The sequence below is a fragment of the Mustela putorius genome, unplaced genomic scaffold, assembly GCF_011764305.1.
Source record: "Mustela putorius furo isolate JIRA1106 unplaced genomic scaffold, ASM1176430v1.1 tig00003858_pilon_pilon_pilon, whole genome shotgun sequence".
Classification (NCBI taxonomy): Eukaryota; Metazoa; Chordata; class Mammalia; order Carnivora; family Mustelidae; genus Mustela; species Mustela putorius.
This window is the reverse complement of record NW_025422010.1, coordinates 28,488,535-28,507,328: the sequence shown is the minus strand read 5'-3', so window position 1 is coordinate 28,507,328 and position 18,794 is coordinate 28,488,535. Positions and strand designations below refer to the sequence as shown.

The 18,794-nt window shown below is 39.2% G+C and overlaps 1 protein-coding gene across 1 annotated transcript in view; it reads right to left on the bottom strand.

Moving 5' to 3' along the window:
- The window catches only part of ASXL3 (ASXL transcriptional regulator 3), a 184,357-nt gene extending 169,859 nt beyond the window's left edge, over positions 1-14,498 (bottom strand). Inside the window, exon 1 of the mRNA XM_045065493.1 lies at positions 14,295-14,498. Within this exon, the coding sequence (XP_044921428.1) occupies positions 14,295-14,348 (54 nt within the window). The 5' untranslated portion in view covers positions 14,349-14,498. The remainder of the gene's footprint in view (positions 1-14,294) is intronic.
- Positions 14,499-18,794: the final 4,296 nt, after the last annotated feature.

The following is an 18,794-nucleotide window of genomic DNA, read 5'->3' as shown; positions in this document are numbered from 1 at the left end:
CCTCAGCATAGTAAAGGCGAGGGCATTCATAATTTGTTTTCCCAACATGCCTTCCATCTGCTTTCTATTGGTGCTTCAGTGTAATTTCCCTCTGCTCTATGTGATCCTTCTGTGGCAATCAATCATGTTATCTGATCCTAGCCATTGCTGTGAGGGATGAGTATATCAGCCAAGTAGGGCAGAATGAAGACTTCCCTGGGATTAGTATTAAAGTAATAATTAATAACAATAAATAATAATTTTAAAAGATTGATTCCTTTTATATTGGTGTGCTAAGTTTAGAGGATGCAGGTATGGGGTGCCAGTGACCACCTTCTCTGTCCAAAGCTCTGCTTGAACCCTGCCTGAAGGCAAGCAAAGTCAAAGACAAGTATAAAAAAAAGCAAATACCTTGACGGCATTCTCTAAATCTCAACATCTATTTAGAACTAAAGTCTACCCTTGGGTTTCTCAGCTATGTGAGCCCTTTGACTTAAACCAGTTTGAGTTAAATTTATTTCACTTTCAACTGAAAGAAATTCAACTAAAAGACATTCTAAACCTAAATTTCTTCATTAAAAAAAAAATGGATAGGGAGTGCCTGCGTGGCTCACTCAGTTAAGCTTCTGCTCTTTGCTCAGGTCATGATCCCAGGGCCCTGGGATGGAGCCCTACATCAGGCTCCCTGCTTAGCAGGGAGCCTGCTTCTCGCCCTGCTTGTGTGCCCACTCTCCCCATCAAATAAATAAATAAATAAATAATCTTTTAAAAAATGTGGATAATATTACAATATCTCTTCTAGGTTTGCTCTCAGGATTAAACAATATAACACATATAACAAGTTAATGCAGTGTCAGGCATGTAAGTACCCAATAATATTAGTTCTTAGAGTCCATTATTATTAATTAGTGTTACTTTAGTAATAGTAATATGTTATGATAAGTGACACAAGAAGATTATTCTGTTGTTATATAAGATTCCTATACTCTATGGCTACGACACCAAGCTTATAAATATTTTACTTATTTATAAAAAGGAGATTATTTACTCGGCAAACAGTTCCAATCTGCATTGTAGTCAATGTACTAGATAATTCGCTTGCTCTGAAAGTCATAGCAAACCTTTATAAATCATCATTGTGTCTTATTAAAACCAAATAAAGAAGGAGATTACTTTTAGGCTATTGAATTCCCACTACTGTACATAATTTCAAATTTACAGCAAAGTATCTCTTGGGTCCTAAGAAGTTTTTTTTTTTTTTTTAAGTTAATTTCCCAAAGGCCAAGGTCCATATCTTATTACATTCCCAAGTCACCTAACATATTAATGGCAGGAACTGAATATTTTCCAGTGCCATTAAGCATGATGACTATCAAATTATTATCCCAAAGTAATAAAAGGTGCTAGTGAGCTGGAAGTAGACACAGGCTTTCAAAATCGTCAGTTGTCCAGTTGATTCTTGAGAAATCTGATCCCTTCTCTAGACTGTACAGTGACAACTCAGCATGGCACAGAAATAAATCAAGGAGACATACGTTTTATAGTTCTACAAATATGCTGAAAACTTTTAGACTTAGCTCTAACAGCTCCCCTGAAAAACTCTTTTTGACTTCTTCACTTTACACGACTGTAATCAGCAACAACTTAAAATGAGGTGGGGCATTAGGCACTCAGGAAACAATTATAAACAAGAAAGCATATTGTCACAACTACATAGTGCTTTGAGAACATATAAAAGCTTCCCAAGGGAGACTGAAATCTGAAGAAAGCATAGGAATCTGCCAGATAAAAAGGAGGGGGAGAGGTAGGACATCACAAAGTGAAGAAACAATGTGTACAAAGTTAAGGGAAAGTATGATAAATTCGGAGATCTCACACAACTTTTATATGACTGGAGAAGGGACTCAAACAATGAAACTGGAGAAGTACAAATAAGATAAGCCTAAAAGATTTTGCAACAAGTGGACTATACTTCTAAACATTTTTTTTTTTAAGATTTTATTTATTTATTTGACAGAGATCACAAGTAGGCAGAGAGGCAGGAGGGGCAGGGAGGGAGGTGAGTGGGAAGCAGGCTCCCCACAGAGCAGAGAGCCCAATGTGGGGCTCGATTCCAGGACCCTGGAATCATGATCTGAGCCAAAGGCAGAGGCTTTAACCTACTGGGCCACCCAGGCACCCCGAGGACTATACTTTTAGAATAACACAAAGCTAATAACAGGCATTTTGTATATTCCTCATCAGCAGCTCCAGGTTCACTCTCTGTCCTTCACACAGCTCTCCGACCCAGGAGGCTGACATCTGTGAATTTTCTCAACAGAGACCCCCTCATCCTCTAGCTTCTGGATGGGTTCAGCTAACAGGAAGCCAAGGAAAGATGAGTGAATAGAAGGCAAAGGCATCAGTGTATTGAGGTGATGTGTCTCCCTGTCCACCTCCAGGAGTGGGGGAGGGCCAGCAGTGGCTGTATCCCACTGTCTGTGGTGACAGTTTGTGTCAGGCACCCTCCTCCTATAAGACCACATCACTGCAGTAACCATTCCCTACTCTTCTTGGCCCCTCAAGTCTAAGGGGAGTGACAGCCTCTTACTGGTTACATCCCTGATTTGCCTCACTAACCCTTGTTCTTTAACTGGTGTCCTAACTTCACTTAATCACCCCTTTAAGATGGCAATATTGCCATCTGTCTCCTACAGAAACTAAGTCAGCCTCAAGGGGTATTATAAACCAGTTTCACCTTTAAAGACATGATTATGGATGCAATAAGAAGAATAATTCTGAGTGGAGGCAAGTCTGTTGTCAGTGAAATCATTACAAGGTTGTTGCAGGAACTTAAGGAGAAAAGGAAAACCAGCAGACATGAACATTAACTGGCATCTTCTAATGTGAGACGCTGTGCTAAGTACATTATACACATTACCTTATTTAAATATTCCAACCACTCTTTTATGTTATTCCCTGCTAATACACAATGAACTAAAATTGAGAAATGTTATATAATCTGTCCAAGGTCAAATACACAGTAAGTGGCAGAATTGAGACTCAAACATTATCTGCCTGACTTTTAGGCCCGTCATTACTCTTTATTCTTTTCCTAACCTATATACTGCCTGTGTCAAAGTAAATTACAGTGGAAATGGATATAAGTGTAGGATGTAAGGATAATGATTTGAAGATTTGAAGCAAAGGAGATAAAACTAGTGGAACTCAGTGATTACTGGATAAAAGGGGAAAAATACAAAAAGACGTTAATGATGACAAAAAGGTTTCTGGCTTAAACAACTGTGAAGACGGTGGTGGCTTTCACCAAGAGATGAAAGAGAGGAAGAGAAGACTTGCTGGGAGCAGGAGGTGGGGAAGAAATGAGGCATTTGGTTTTAATCTTTTTTACTTTATCGGTGCTATGAAAATGCAGATGCAGAGATTTCCACTGTGATACTGAAGAGCCATATACACCTTTTCATCAGTCCCTAACAACTAAGATATAGATATGGGCACTAAAGTCTGACAATTAAATGCATCGGTCTGTGAGTTTGAATCTTAAAACTGGGATGCAAAGACAAAACAGATGGTGATACACTCATATGCTACACTGGCAGCAAGGGCAGTGTCCTACATCAACACTAAGTCACAGTGGTGACCATTAGTGGTGCCCATAGCAATATCCCAACTATTCTTATAGCATGACTTTGTGTGTGTCTACTGCCCAGGCTCTATTGATCCTTGTCTATTTTTCCAGCCTGTTTTTGTGGGGTTTTTTTGGATCCTTCCTGATAATTATATGATTTACTTTATAGACTCCAAAATATCCTTTTCTACTTAAGTTATCAAGACTTGCTTTCTGTTGCTTGCAACCCATAATTCTGACTGACAAAGCTAACACATTCATGGCAGTATCTTGTTCAGTATGAGTGGGGTTCTTTCTGCATTGCTCTTAAATCATTTCTAAACCATAAGCTGAATATATTAAAGTACTATACATTGAGGGACCTCTTAGAAGATTTCAAAGAATTCATGGTCAGGTGGGGATACAATGCCAAAGGTAAGTTCTACACTGCAATGTGACTAAAAGTATAAGGCATAAAGGAGACAACAATAAAGTATACTCTAAAATACACACACACACACACACACACACACACACACACACGATACCAAGCAGAATAAAGACAAATCCACCCATAAACACTTAAGACAGAGTATTAAAAGTGCAGAATCTCAAGGGTAAACAGAACACATAACAACTCTCAAATACAAAAGCATATTACCTCTTAAAAGGTAATAAACTCAGCTCAGACACAGTGTCGCAGTGTTGCAACCACCCGTATAAGAACATAATGAAGAAATATTTCCAAAGTATAAAGAGTAAAAAATTGTCAATTAAAACTTTTATAACTAGCTAAATTATCACTCAAAGGTGAGAACAACATTGATCTTTCAGTTTTCCCCTATCAAGTCTCTCCACTTTTTTTTTTTTTTAAATGAAAGATGTGATACTTTGTGACGACAGCTCTTATTTGAATTATAATCTACATATTTGGGGGATAATCTTCCTAAATCTTCTCTTGGCCACTTTTGTGGAATGTGTTCAGATTCAATTTATGAGGATAGGAAGCACTTAGGGAAAGAGTGTGGATAACAGGTGGATCATGTTGTCATTTGCCCACAGTTCTCTTTTTTAATTCTCAGAACTTCATATGAGTTTATAATTCTTTCAAAATATTGAAGTTTGATTAAAAAAAGATTTAAGGGTGGGCAATATAAAAACATTTTAGATATTTGAAGACTGTTCCTGAACCCAGAGCCCCCTCATTAAAAACAAAATAAAACAAAACAAAACCTGTTAAAGGAAGTAATTTACAAAGAAGGGAGAGTATGATACAAGAAATATATTTGAGCATAGAAGATGGTAAAATATTGATAAGTGTAACTACCCACTTTTAACTATCTTCACTGTGTTTTAAAAGAATATAAAATAAATCTGTAGAAGGCTGTAGAAAATGGGACACTGGTGTGACAAGTAACAAAAACTGCAAAATTCTCCATATTATTAGGAAAAACAATCATGACATACCCCTTTAAAACGTGTTTCCAATACAGAAAAGGGTTTCCCATGACCTGTTTGACTTTAACTTGAAGATAATTGCAAGACTTTTTAAGCAGAGAAAAGATTCAGTAAGATCAGATCTACTCTAGAAAGAGAAACACAGCTTCTGTAAGATTTTTAAAAAGAGATTAAAGACAAAATTAGTTGAAAGGTCGGGACTATACAAAATACAGTTAATGAAAAGAGGAGGAGCTGAATGGGAGCTATATTTAAGATGGAATTTACCACTCTCCTCAGATACCAGTGTTTAGGTACACACAGATAGGTAAACCCACACAGACAAGAATATTGTCACATTTCTCTTTTTGTACCCAATGTACAACACTTTTATGGGAGATATCCAATAAATGTTTGACAGAACTGGATAAATTTCATTTGAAATACTCAGAGTACAGAGAGATACAAAAGGAATTATTCATATAAGTCTGAAGTTTAGGGAAAATATCAAGGCTAGAGTCTTTATCATGAGAGAATGGCCACTGAGGCAGGTGGGAAGGTCAAGGCACAGGAGGAAAATGAGAATAAAATGGAAGGGAGAAGCAGCATTCTAAGATACACGGACACTAAAGGAGAAACCAAGAGGAGGAGACCCTCAATCAAGCAGGAAAGAGCAAGGACAGTGATGGAAAGGGAACAAGAAGAATATCACAAAAGTTTGATGCAAAATAATTTAATTTCTCAGCTTATTTTAAAAGAGATTAAACAGAAAGGATTTAGGAAAGACAACTTTTGGTTGCAAGAATTTGAAGACAATATTTTAAAGGAAGGAGATAAGATAGTATCTGTTGTGTGTGCATGGTGGGGGGAAGGGAGAATGGAAGGGGTGATGCTGTGAATTATAATGATATGTAGTTGCTCTTTGTCCTTTTTCTGGCAGAGAGCTCCCAAACCCTTGGAATTTCCTAAGTGTTGAGAAGATTAAGAGTGTCTTTCATTATGTTAATAAGATGACTTCTGGAAAGTACCTAAGGATGGGGGCTGGTTGACAAGGAGCCAACCATATGATTAGGTTTGAACTTTCATTCCTACTTCCTGACCTTGTGGGTGGAAGAGAAGCTGGATAATGGCCAGTGATTTGATCAATCATGATTATGTAATGAAGCCTCCATGAAAACCCAAAGGGACAGAGTTCAGATCAATTCTGGGTTGATGAACACGTGGAGACTTTGGGAGAGTGGCTCACCTGGAGAGGCATGGAAGCTCCATGCCCTAACGCCATGTCTTGCCCTGTGCTTTTTTTTCCCTCTGGCTGTTCCTGAGTCATATCTTTTATAATAAACAAGTGATCGAGTAATCACTAAAAGTACAAGCAGTACATTTCTCAGAGTTCTGTGAACTGTGTAGCAAATTAATTAAGCCTGAGGAAGAAGTCTTCGAAAGCTCTGATTTACAGTCAGAAATACAGGTAAAAACTTGGACTTGCAACTGGCCTCTTAAGTCCATGGAGATGTCACTGGAACTTCCAGGCTATAACTGGTAGGTCAATCAGAAGCATAAGTAATAACCATCTGGACTTGCCATTGGCTTCTGAAGGGGGTGGAGGGTGACTACTATAGAACTGAACCCTTAACCTGTTGAATCTGATGTCATCTCTGGGTAGATAGTGGCAGAACTGAGTTGAATACTTGGATACCACTGGTGTTGCCTGTTATATGTGTGGGGACCCTTTCCTCCACACCAAAACAGAGTCTCAGAGCACTAAAAGAGCATCATACAGAATCCTGATGGTCCAAACAGCAACTCAGTTCTTCAGTCAACAAGGTTCAGATATATGTACAAATTATATATACAGTCACTTATTTTTGACATTAAAAATTAAAAAATAAAAACTAAAAATAGCCAACATCTTCATTATATCATGTTTTCTCTATAACTGATCTGGAAAAGAAGTCCAAAGATCCGACCTCAATTTCTAACTCCATGAAATTTTTAAAATGGGTTCTAATACCTTATAGTTAATGAAATCTCAGAAATGCCATCTGTCTTCTGAATAAGGTGTAGAGGGTCCATCCTATTCCCCCCCTTTAAGTCATAAATAATATATTTGGAAATCAACAACTGCATAACTGGTGACAACACTTGCCAAAAAAATAGCAATTGTGGAATTATTTTAAATATCATTATGTAATTTTTCATGGACTAATTTATGATAAATATATGCCAAATAAGTCCATGGTAAACAACTATTGTAAAATAAAAGATACATATATATACTTAGGGAAAAAAAATGTTCTAAGTGTGTCCACTAAGTGTAGATTGCACTGCGTTAGAGGATTCCTCAGATTCTAAAAGTTCCACCAAAGGCTAAGGTCTTGGATGTCATTTAGGTTATACATTTCAGCTATTAAAGCCAATGTTCTGACAAGCCCTTTGGCTCTAACCCCAGGGCATCAGTTTGCCTTAAAACACCTAAGAATGTGTCAGAGGGCTATATGTCAATCAACCAGGAGAAGTGCCTATTCCCAATTTAATGTTGTCAGTTGCTGACATTAAAACCAGCAACAGTTAATTGTTCCCACTTCAAGTGGGAATATTGAGGGGAGCAGAGAGGTAGGTGCCTAAATTCAGGCTGATAAAGCTGTTAATTGCTACCCTTTTATGTAGATTTGTTTAATAATGAAAACAATGTGGCTAATCATATAATGTTTCTATTTGTTCCCCAAGGGCTCTTCAGGGAAAGTTTCAATCCGGCTAGATTTCCACAGCTACCAACTGTGCAGGGACAAAAGCAGAACAATCAAGCCACTGAGTGGCCAGCAAGTAGCTGAAAGTGGTTCCACACTGATGCCCCTCCTCCGGGCCCTATCAGGAAGGAGCCAGAACCTGCTACAGATGAGCCTTGCAGGAGAGGTGGGGGTGGGGGGCTTAAGTTATAAATTAATAATCATAATAATTTTATGCAGACTTTCGATGAAAAAGAGAGAAATGAAAAGCAGGCCATCTGAAAAGCAGGACATAAGTCTGCTGTAGGCTTGGATCCTCCCTATGCCCCCATGCAACAAATCAGTTAAATTCACATCAGTTTAAATGCCTGTGTTCATTAAAATTAGAAAGACACGACACAGATTTTTTTTTTTTTTAAATCCTGTGCCCGTTTTGCTCCTTACAGACATGGTGATGATATTGGGCATATCATTCAACCGCACATTTGGCGACTGAGTTCCTGAAATAACCCTAGCTACCTACTGATCTCAAGAGAGTATTTTAGGTAACAAAGTGCCCTGTGTATGTTTTCCACAAATGTAATGTATATTACTCACTGATGTTAACTTTACTTCATTTGGCAAAGGCTATGGGACAGAATAAAGCTGCATCCTTTAAAATGTTTCTAACATCAATTTTGTTTTCGGACTCTATTACCCAATAATGAAAGCATTCAGAGACATCCCCAGAGCACTGATGTCTCCTCTCTCTATGAGAGATAGTCATTTTGTTTTGTGTGTTTTTAAAGAAACCCTATTTCTATTACCATCCATCCCACCAGCCCCACGCTACAATTTACAAGGCCCAACTTTCTTGAAATAACTTGCAAATCGCTCCCTAATCTGCTCACAATGTAATTTTCAACTTTATTGCTAGGCCAACCCCCTCAAGTCTTTGGGTATCTCTGGACTTGTCCACTCATGGCCTCCTGAACCCATCCTCGTGCCTGACATGACACCTTTGCTCATGCAGGGCTCTCTTCTTAGAATGTTCCCCTCTCGTCACCAGTTCAATCTTATTCATATTTCAAGGACAAACCAAGTTTCACCTAATCCATTAAGCCTTCTGTGATCTCCACATACCACACAGCTTCTCCCTTCTGTGAATCCATGAACTAGCACCTGCTTGATCATTCACGGAACACCTGCAGATGGTGTCTGCTCAGTCTTCCTCCAGTTTTCCTCATCTCCTCTGCTGAACTCAACACTCCTTGAGGATGTATCTTTGTATCTTCCCCAGCATTTGAGCTGTATGTGTAGGAACCCTCAAAATGGTTAGGGACCATACTTCACATTTCCCGTGCATTTCAGTGAAGGTTGAAACTATATTCTTAAATAATAAATTTCATTACTTTATAAGTTCACTTCTCTGTGGTGAAATTCCTTTACAGGTACAACTCTACAAGTCTAAAAGCCAGAGCACACCAAGGGTCCATTTCTGACAGCCGAGGAATCTTCTGCTACCAAAGACTTTCTCAAAGGAGGGAAAAACTTAAGAAAGGATCAACTCTTAAAATTCCCTTTAATGTCAGCTGGAAATAAAAAATTAACAACCTAAACACTAGGCCTAAGTTCACATTTCTCATTTATTTCAAACACGTTTTTCCTAACTTGAGATTCAAAAGAGGCAGAGGGATTGCTAAACTCTTTCCCATCTTTCAAATTGCAATGAAAATTTAGGTTCCCCATCTGAAAGAAGAGATGATGAGACACAGACATAAAGATGATGTTACGTGTAGATCACAGAAAAGAGCTGAATCAAACCACTTGAAATGTAAGCGATTGAAAATAAAGCACTTGCCATATACGTTAGTTAGCCAGGCTCCTACGCCAATAAGCACTGTCACAATTATGCTCATGTGCTCTTTTGGGGCTTACCCCAAATCACAAGTCAAAATGTTCTCAACTATCAAGGCCTGCTCATAACCTGAAATCCAAGCCCACTGAGAAAATGCCAAAAGCAGTTACGAGTGCTCCCCACTCCATCCCCATGTTCACTGTTCCTGAACAGCTGTATATATTTCTAAAATACAAACACAAAAGACACGGCAACCAGTAAATTAACAATTATGAATTGTATTCTATTTTAACATCTACCAATACCATCCGGCTTTATTTCATAGGAACCCTAAGAGTTTATTCAGCATATAATGCATTATGCAAAAGAATCTTCTCCATGCAAAAGATTCACACAGATTTCCTTTTAATTCATAAAACCCCACTTAATTTTTAATAGAATATGATTTACAGAATTTCAATTTACTAAAACCTTCAGTAACTCTCGCTATAGTATAAAGATATATATATATATATGTGTTTTCTCCCAACAATGAGACAAATTTGTCATTTAAAAAAATTTTCCCCAAAGGTCACCTTGAACTACCAAAAAAAACAAAACAAAAAAAAAAAAACAAAAAAATCCCCCACAAAAACCCTACTAATAGTCATTACCTTTGTGAATGTACCTAAACTACAAGCAAATAAATCAGCCATGTTACCAAGCACAAAGCTATTGAAGATTGTTAAGATTTATTTTCAGGTGCCAGTGAGACTAAACAAAGATTGTAAGGAATGAAACAAACAGAAGAAACTCAGGGAACAAATTAATACACTGAATCATTATCTTACCAGCAGCATTCCCTATAGAACAAAGTGATGGAACTATCAAAAAGCACTTCTCAAAGCAACAACATTTTTGCATGTCAGGAAGAAAAAAAAAGAATTAACCTAGAATAAATATATAAATAACAGTATGTTTTGTGTTAAGCCAGTAACAAAGAAACCCCTTAGTGCAGTAAAACAAAGTCCTGTCAAATCCCCATTTTTTTTTTTAACAAAAGAAGCATGAAGATCCTTTCACAATGGTTTAAACTGTATTTATAGTAACAGAGTGAAGACTTCAGATAAAAGTCAAAAGGATTAAAGTCAAAGCCCCAGCTCGACATGAGTTATGGTTTTGATTTTTATTCTTATTGTGCTCTACAAATATTAAGACAGAAGACACTTCCATGTGATTGTGGGATCCTCTGAGACTTTATAACCTTAGAAGAGCAGATAAAACAGATGAAAATGCATCTGGTTTAGGAGAAGCCTCCATATTAAATGGCAATGCGCAAAGTGACAACCACAACTGCAGAAGGCTGAGGGGGAGTGGAGGAGGCTGAAGGCTGAAATTTCTCCAACTGATGCAGGGCAAAAAGACAAGAAAAGACAGAGAGAGAGAGAGAGAGAGAGAGAGGGAGAGAGAGAGAGAGAGAGGAAGAAAAAAAAAAAGATGTGATCTTACTGTTTTAAAATGGCAGCCTGTTAATAATCATGACATTCCTGAAAATACAGAAAAATCATACTACCGTTCCTTCTTGCCTAAGCTAAGCAAGCTCACCACATACAAACATGACATACTTCTACGAGAAAATGGTAGGGCTTGAGAGCTGCATCTCTATCTAAAGCAAAATCCCTAGAGTTGGCACTCAGAGTTTGTAGATTTACAGACCATATACTTTTCTCACAAAGAAAGCAAGCACAAATTCTGTTGTCGACTGGAAGTTCTTACTCTACAAAGAACTGTTCTTCTTCCATCTATATTTTTCTTAAAAATGAATGCAAAGCTACATGGAAACAGAAGCTTTTGGTCACAGTTCAAAAAATGTATTTTGCATTTCCTCTCCCCTGATACCCTCTCTTCCAAGATAATCTCGCTCACACACATGCTCCAGGAGGAGATATATAGTATACATGGTCTGATGGGAAGGTTATTCTTAATGTTAATTTGGATACTCTCTTTAGTTCATATATGGCAAGAACCACATGCATATTTTCTGTCCATCCATAGTCTTTACTTTTAAAATCAGACATTTAGTTTAACATTTGATGGAGAAAAGGCTAAAAGTCCTTAACAGCAACAACCACAGTGAGATCATCAGGGACAGTGTGAAATATGTAATGATAGTATTTATAGCACAGAAATGCCCCCCAAAACAGCATTCCTTATTAATTGAGTGTAAATTAATACAGTTATAAAAGTAAAAATTTTTTCATACAAGTTTGTAAGAGAGTTTAAGTCTATATGTATTCATGTAATCATAAAGAAAACATGAAAAAAATCAATATCACTCAAATGGATCCTTTTTTATTCACATAGTAAGTTAAGAATGATCATGTCTCAATTACAAATCACAAATTCCTGAGAAAGATATTTCCAGTATAATTACTTGTTATTTTGCTCAGTATTTTGTTTCAACTGTCACATTTTGAATACATACACATTTGTACAACTACCAGGGGAAAAATAACTTGAACCAAATTGAAAAATTACCATAACTACTAGTTCAATATGTCTGGTTAAAATAGAGACATCTGGTCTATCATTAATTCTTTTGTGTTGATGACTCCTAGTGTGTCTTTTCCCATCAATGAACTTTGTAAGAGAAAAAGGCAACTTTTAACAAAAAGCTGTGATTCAGAAATCTATTTCAGGATTTATCAATACAGATCCATTATAATTAGATCAAAGAGAGCACAGTATTTTCAAGAATAGTAACAAATACTAGTTGAATACAAATGATTAGCTTTAAATCCATCAGAATAATATTATTTGTTAAATAATTCTCTGTAGGCAGATACAGGTAATTCATGAATCATTATTTTAAAATATTTATAAGTCAACTCACTCACTTGTTTAAAACACATACACTGAAGCTTTATAACACTTGATTGCCACTCCAAGGAACCTGAATAATGCATTTTCAGAAGCCTTGCACACCCCCACACAATTCTGAATTAATGGCTAAGCAAACAATAAGTAATGTACTATGCTCTAGCAAAAATTCAGTGATAACATCAACCTGGCATCTACTTTACACTTACTGCTTACTTTTCACATATTCTCACAGATAAGTTTCCTCTCCCAGATGCAGTTCATTAGAGAATGACTATCACCTGCCCATTCATCCACAGACAGTGAGTGATTTAGCAATTAACACAATCACAGATAAGAGGAGAAATCATAATATACACTACTACAAATTAAGAGATGAAGTAAAGAGGCCTAGCCACTTCAGCTTCCAATAATTAAACCGCAATTAAAAGGGACTTTTGTCACTCCTTCATAGGGCAATAGGGTCAATTATTTAAAACCCTTTGCTCCAATCCAGAAACATACCAGCAAGGCCCTTCAACCAAACTCAGATAATCACTTTTGACAAATGTTCTCCTTGAGCATGATGTAGTTACTCAAAAGCTTTTAAGAAGAAGAAGAAGAAAAAAAAAAAAAAAACAGTTATAGTAAAACAATCTTTACAAAGTCAACCCAATAACATGTTCTGTGGTCTTCCACCCTGCACCCCGCCCTCTACTGCATGCAGTCTGCTTTCTTTTGGCCAATTATTAAAGACAGTAAGTTGCTAAATAAATATTTAATTTATGCTGCCGAAACCCTGAAAGGCTGAGCTTCAAATGTAATGCCTTGCATTCCCGTGAGGCACACTGTACAGAAATATCCTTTTAAAAAAATCCGTTTACAGCTGTCCTTTAAAAGAAGAAAAAGAAGAAGAAGAAGAAGAAGAAGAAGGAGAAGAAGAAAACCACACATACACATGCATCAAACCAAAGACGCCGACGCCCCTTTGCCAACCAGCATTTCTATAGAGACATTCTTTCGATGATTAAAACGTAAGCTCCGAAAGGTTAAAGAAAAGCAGCCGAATAACACCGCCCAGGAAGCCAGCATTAAAACACACCTAGCTGTACACTCTTAATAACCTCCCACTACAAATGACACTGACCCAACTTCACCAAACACACACACGCCCCGACACACACACTCAAAAATTGCACACACGTGCACAGAATGTACACACAAACATCAAACATCGAGCAGAACACAATACCTACAAAACACAAACGAACTTGATCCACACGAAACATGCACGTATCGGTGTGCATACATAATGCACACGACACGGCACACAGACACGCACGACCTAGCCCACATGCACACGCCCCACAAGTCCGTGTCGGACACACACCGTGCATGCACGTGTAAAATGTATGAACTCACAAACGCCGAACGGACACACAGACCGTGCACAGAGAGTTATTGATGAAATTCCGGGAGGTGGAGGGGCCGGGAGGGAGTGGTAATTGCCACACAAAGGTCTCCGGAGCGGCAGAGAGGGAAGTCGAGCGGGGCCGAGCGCTCGGAGATTCACCCGTGGCGAAGGCACAGCCGAGCCCCGACAGCGAAGTACCGGGAGAAGTGTCCCGGGCGGTCCCGGGCGCGGCGGGCGCGGGGCTCCCCGAGATAATCGCTGCGCCCCTCCGCGCGCGCACGCACACACACAGGGGCCCCTGGGCGAGCCCACTCCCGCAGAATAACAAAGAGCAGGAGCCCGGCGAGCGGGCGGCGGCTGGGGCTGGAAGTGGCCGTCTCCGCCGCCGCGGGCCGGCGCGGGGCGAGCGGCGGGGCCGGCGGGACGCGCGGGCGGCGGGCGGGGGGCGGTACGTACCAGGCGGGCAGCCTCGGCCCAGGTGCGGTCCTTCTTCTTCCTCTTGTCTTTCATGTTTGCATCTCATTGATGGTTCTGATGATGACGTGGGGGATTCCACGGGGTGCTCGGGGTTCGGGCGCGGAGACAATGACCCAGTGACCCGGTGACCCGCACTCGCTCCGCGGGGGGAGGCGCGCGGGCGGCGGCGGCGGCGGCGGCGGGTGGGAGGGATGGAGCGAGGGGGTGGGGTGGGGTGGGTGGGGGCGCGCGGGCGGCGGCGGCGGCGCGCGGCGGGCGGGCCGGGGGCGGGGGCTGGGGCGGCGGCGGCGGCGGGGCTGGGGACAGGGGCGGGGGCGGCGCCGGCCGGGCTCGCTCGTGCGGGGCTCGCGCTGCGCCGCCGCCGCGGCCGCCGCGGTGACAGCTCCGGGGATGCTCGCTCGGCCCCGCTCACAACAATACACTCTGACGTCACGGGGAATGGCGACGCGGCCGCACACTCGCCGCGCTCACACTCACTCTCTCGCGCGCGCACACCCGCGCACACTCGCCGCGCGCCCCCCACTCCAGCCACGCCCCGAAACCCTCGCGAGACCCCTCTCCCTCCCACCCAGCCCCCCAAACCCACGGGACGCTGCCCGCTGGGTGCAGGCCGTGCCCCCCGGGCCCGCTAGGGCCGAAAACTGCGGACACTGTGGCCTTTGGAACTTGTGTACGAGTCCACTCCGCAACTCGATGCTTCTGTCCTGTGCGCTCACACTCTCTTACACACACTCCCTCTGCCTCTCTCGCGCTCTCTCTCTCTCTCTCTCTCTCTCACACACACACACACACTCACTCAGCACTACTTCCCTCTCCCTCTGCTGGACTCCTTTAACCCTTTTCTGCTTGGCTGGGCGGATTCCCAGAGCTTTGCTGAAAGTGTACAAAACCAACTTCTCACAGAACTAATACTGAACGTGCAACTTGACCCAACGTTGAGCCACCTACATCATCTTAAACAATGCAAGACCGAAGATTGGTGGCCGTGGCGTGGATCAGTGCCACGCTGTGCCTTAGCACTAATTATTTTTCAACATCGTAGGTTCATCATTCCGTAGCGTAAAACGTGACGCATCTGTAAACAACTGCACAGTTAACACTTGCGTATTTTTAAATTATTTATAATTGCCAGGTTTGGCATGCATGGAAAGTTGGATTGTTAACCTTGTTAGCGAACTACAAAATGATATGTTAAGACTTGAAAGTTTATTGTAACCTTTCCAACTTCTTAGATCACTGGTAAATTGTTTAGGTCAAGAAAGTTATTGTTAAGCAAAGAAAGAAGTGGCTTTATGACCTACACATTAATTATGTGTGTATTGGAGTATCTAAAAAACAAAAAGGGCACTCCTACTGGATTATTTATGTAAGGTTACTTCCTAAATGTAATAATAATGGTATGTAAATAGTACTTGGGAGTTTTTTCATATACATTATCTCATTTGACCCTTTCAAAACAAGACACGCAAACAGATTTTTATGTCTACTGCACAAATGAGGAAATGAGACTTAAAAACATTACATTGTATGCGAGGTCTCTTGCTAAATCAGTTTTAGGAACCTAACCCAAGTGTTCTGACCCTATCCCCATGTTGTTTCTATTATCCTAAAATACAATACTAAAATAAATTTTATATAAATATATATATATATTTTTTTCCCTAACTAGAAATGAACATTTACATCTAATGGAAAGACATATGCCTAAGAATGAGAACAATACTAGTAAGGTGATTCCTTTGAGAATAGTGTCAAATGACGGAAGTAATAAAAATGTTTGATTACCTAAAATTAAGTAGAGGCAGTTCACAGCCATAAAGAGCTGATTATGTTAATTCTTTAAAAATATTTACTTTATTAATTCAATATAATAAGAAAAAGCTATGCATCAGTTTAAGGAAACATTTAAAAATTATTTCCAGTTTCCTACTTTCTTTTTTTAATAGATTTAGAGAACACGCTGAAGTTATCCCTAGGGGAAAAAATTTACCCATGCAATTTGCATAACTCTATCCAGGTGTATTACATTTTTATTTTATATTTCAAATATATTAAATTTGAATCACGTTCACATCTGCTTTTATTTTCGACAACTCTCTTTATAACTAAAGCAATTGATTTATTTCAAAGTATTCTCATTCTAATGTTTTCTCTTCTATTCAGAAATACCTATTTTTAAGCAATCAGACCACAACATATAATTTTTTTTTTTTTGTGAAATGGTACTTAATAAGTTTTAGAGCCAGTGAAAGGAAAACATACTTATTCAGTTGCTTAGCTGTAACTTATTATTCTTTAATAAGCAATTCTGGTTATTACAGAAGAGAAAATATATCATCCTGCTTAAGTGGATGTAAACTGATTGTACATTAAAAACAAAAAGAAAACCTAAAACTAAACGCAGTTATTTATGTACTGGTTCTTTGATAGTGAGGCGAGTATAAATAATCAATATTCTGAAGCTTCTTAGATTCTACCTCTACTTTTGGATATTTGAATATAAATAGTCCATAATAGGTAAGTCTAGTTAAAGACTTGTGTTTTATGCCAAAATAACATACTTCACAGAGCACCAGAACAGAAGTAGGCCACCACTGCAGGGAAGCAGTTGTTGCTGTTGCACTCTCTTCCCTTCCACATTCACCTATGGATGCTCGGCCATACTTTTCCTTAGAACTCAATAAAGGTAGTGGAAGGAAGGAAAATATGAATCGGTGATAGTTCTTTAATAGTTTTGTAAGTGATATGAGTATCTTTTTAATAGAGGCAGAAAATAATGAATGTCCCAAATCTACAAGTAAAATTATGTATGTGAAAACTAATATTAAAAAAAAAAAAGAACTCTCTACTGTGAAGGCTAAAGAAGGCTTTAGAAAAGAGCTGTCCTTTAAAATGAGATTTGAAGGATGGGAAGGATTTGAACATTCTAATTTGTAAGAATGGAGAGACGCTTTTCCAAATAAAGTGCAGTGGAAGTCAGGACAATTTAGAATTAGAAAAAGACTCAAATGGATAGATGACATCTACCAAGTGCTGTTGGCATTCATTTAAATTACATATGAAATCACTTGTATTTCAAGAATCTTTCCTTTAAATGAGGAGGAATAACTCAAAGAGCAGAGGTTCCAGTTAGAACTGCCCTATAAATTCTTCCTTTTCCAAGATCCCCATCCAATTAGACAGAATAGGGGTAACTCCCAAGTTCATTTGGCATGTAACAGCACCTTCTCTGACTTACCCTGCTTTTTTTTTATTGCCATTCCTGCTTCTAAGTTCAAAATTCAACAATTCAAACTGCTGTTGCACATGTGTGCCTTTGTCAATTCCAGCAGACCTTTCCTTTTCATCTCCAGGAATGTTATTTCATTTTATTTTACAAGACGTTCAACAACTGATAAACACTCAATACAAACCAAACCCAAATGGTAACATAAATATCGATTTACATAACACGAAATAGAGGTGATGCTGTGCTGGACAAGGGTTAACATTGGTATGAGGCTCCGATACTATGAGAAGAGAGACTTAAGAATTTGGGGACAGAAATACCAATCAGAGTGTTGACCAAATATATGCAGGTTTAGGTGTTCCAGTTACAGGAAAGGGGATGCTTTCCTGCCATTCCACATATCCGTGGCATGTGGAAGTCTAGAATTAATGCAAATCTCTTCCACCCTTCCCCCACATGTGCCTGCCAGCAGCCGAAACACAGAGCAGAAGGTGGGGTGGGGAAGGAATAATAAAAGTTGAGAGGAGAGAAGGAGGTAAGTTGCCAGGAATATGGAAGAGGTCTTCTTCAGTGGTCTTGAGGACCATGTAACATGAGTTTTATTTCTGAAGTATCTTTATTCTGTATAAGCTGAGACTCTGAATTCTACAGATAAGAACAAATAAGAACAATCTTATTTTCCCTGAACATCTTTTGTCCATGACCAATTAGGATCTCACTTGTCTGGAAATTCCATAAAGGGGGTCACCTTGCCTGCTTTGCCCCCTACCCAATTCACTGAATTTCTACCACAAAGCAAATTACTTGTCATAATTTAGGCCCCAATAATATTTACTGAATAAAAAATAAATGATTGGAAATTTAGTAAATTGGTCCCTTTTATTGTAAATAAAAGTCTAATCAAGATCTATTTCTTTTTCTCCTAACAGTAAAATGTTTGCTTTTTAGATCTCTCTCCTATATTTCACTGTGCAGTTCAGGAGTAATACAAAGCAAGGTGAAATAAAGCCAAATATCAGCATTATTAATTATGTATAGTCAGATATTACTGAGTGGAGCTCCTAAGGGCTAATGAATTATGACCTTGTCTCCCTTATTCTAATCCTATATATGCTATGTAATGCACTTTTCAAGTCACTCAATATATTCATTTAAAGTCAGTTTATACTATGAATATAAACATTAGCCTAACTCCAGGAACATACAGAAGTGTTTTAATACTATTATCTGAAACTAATTTTAACAAAACT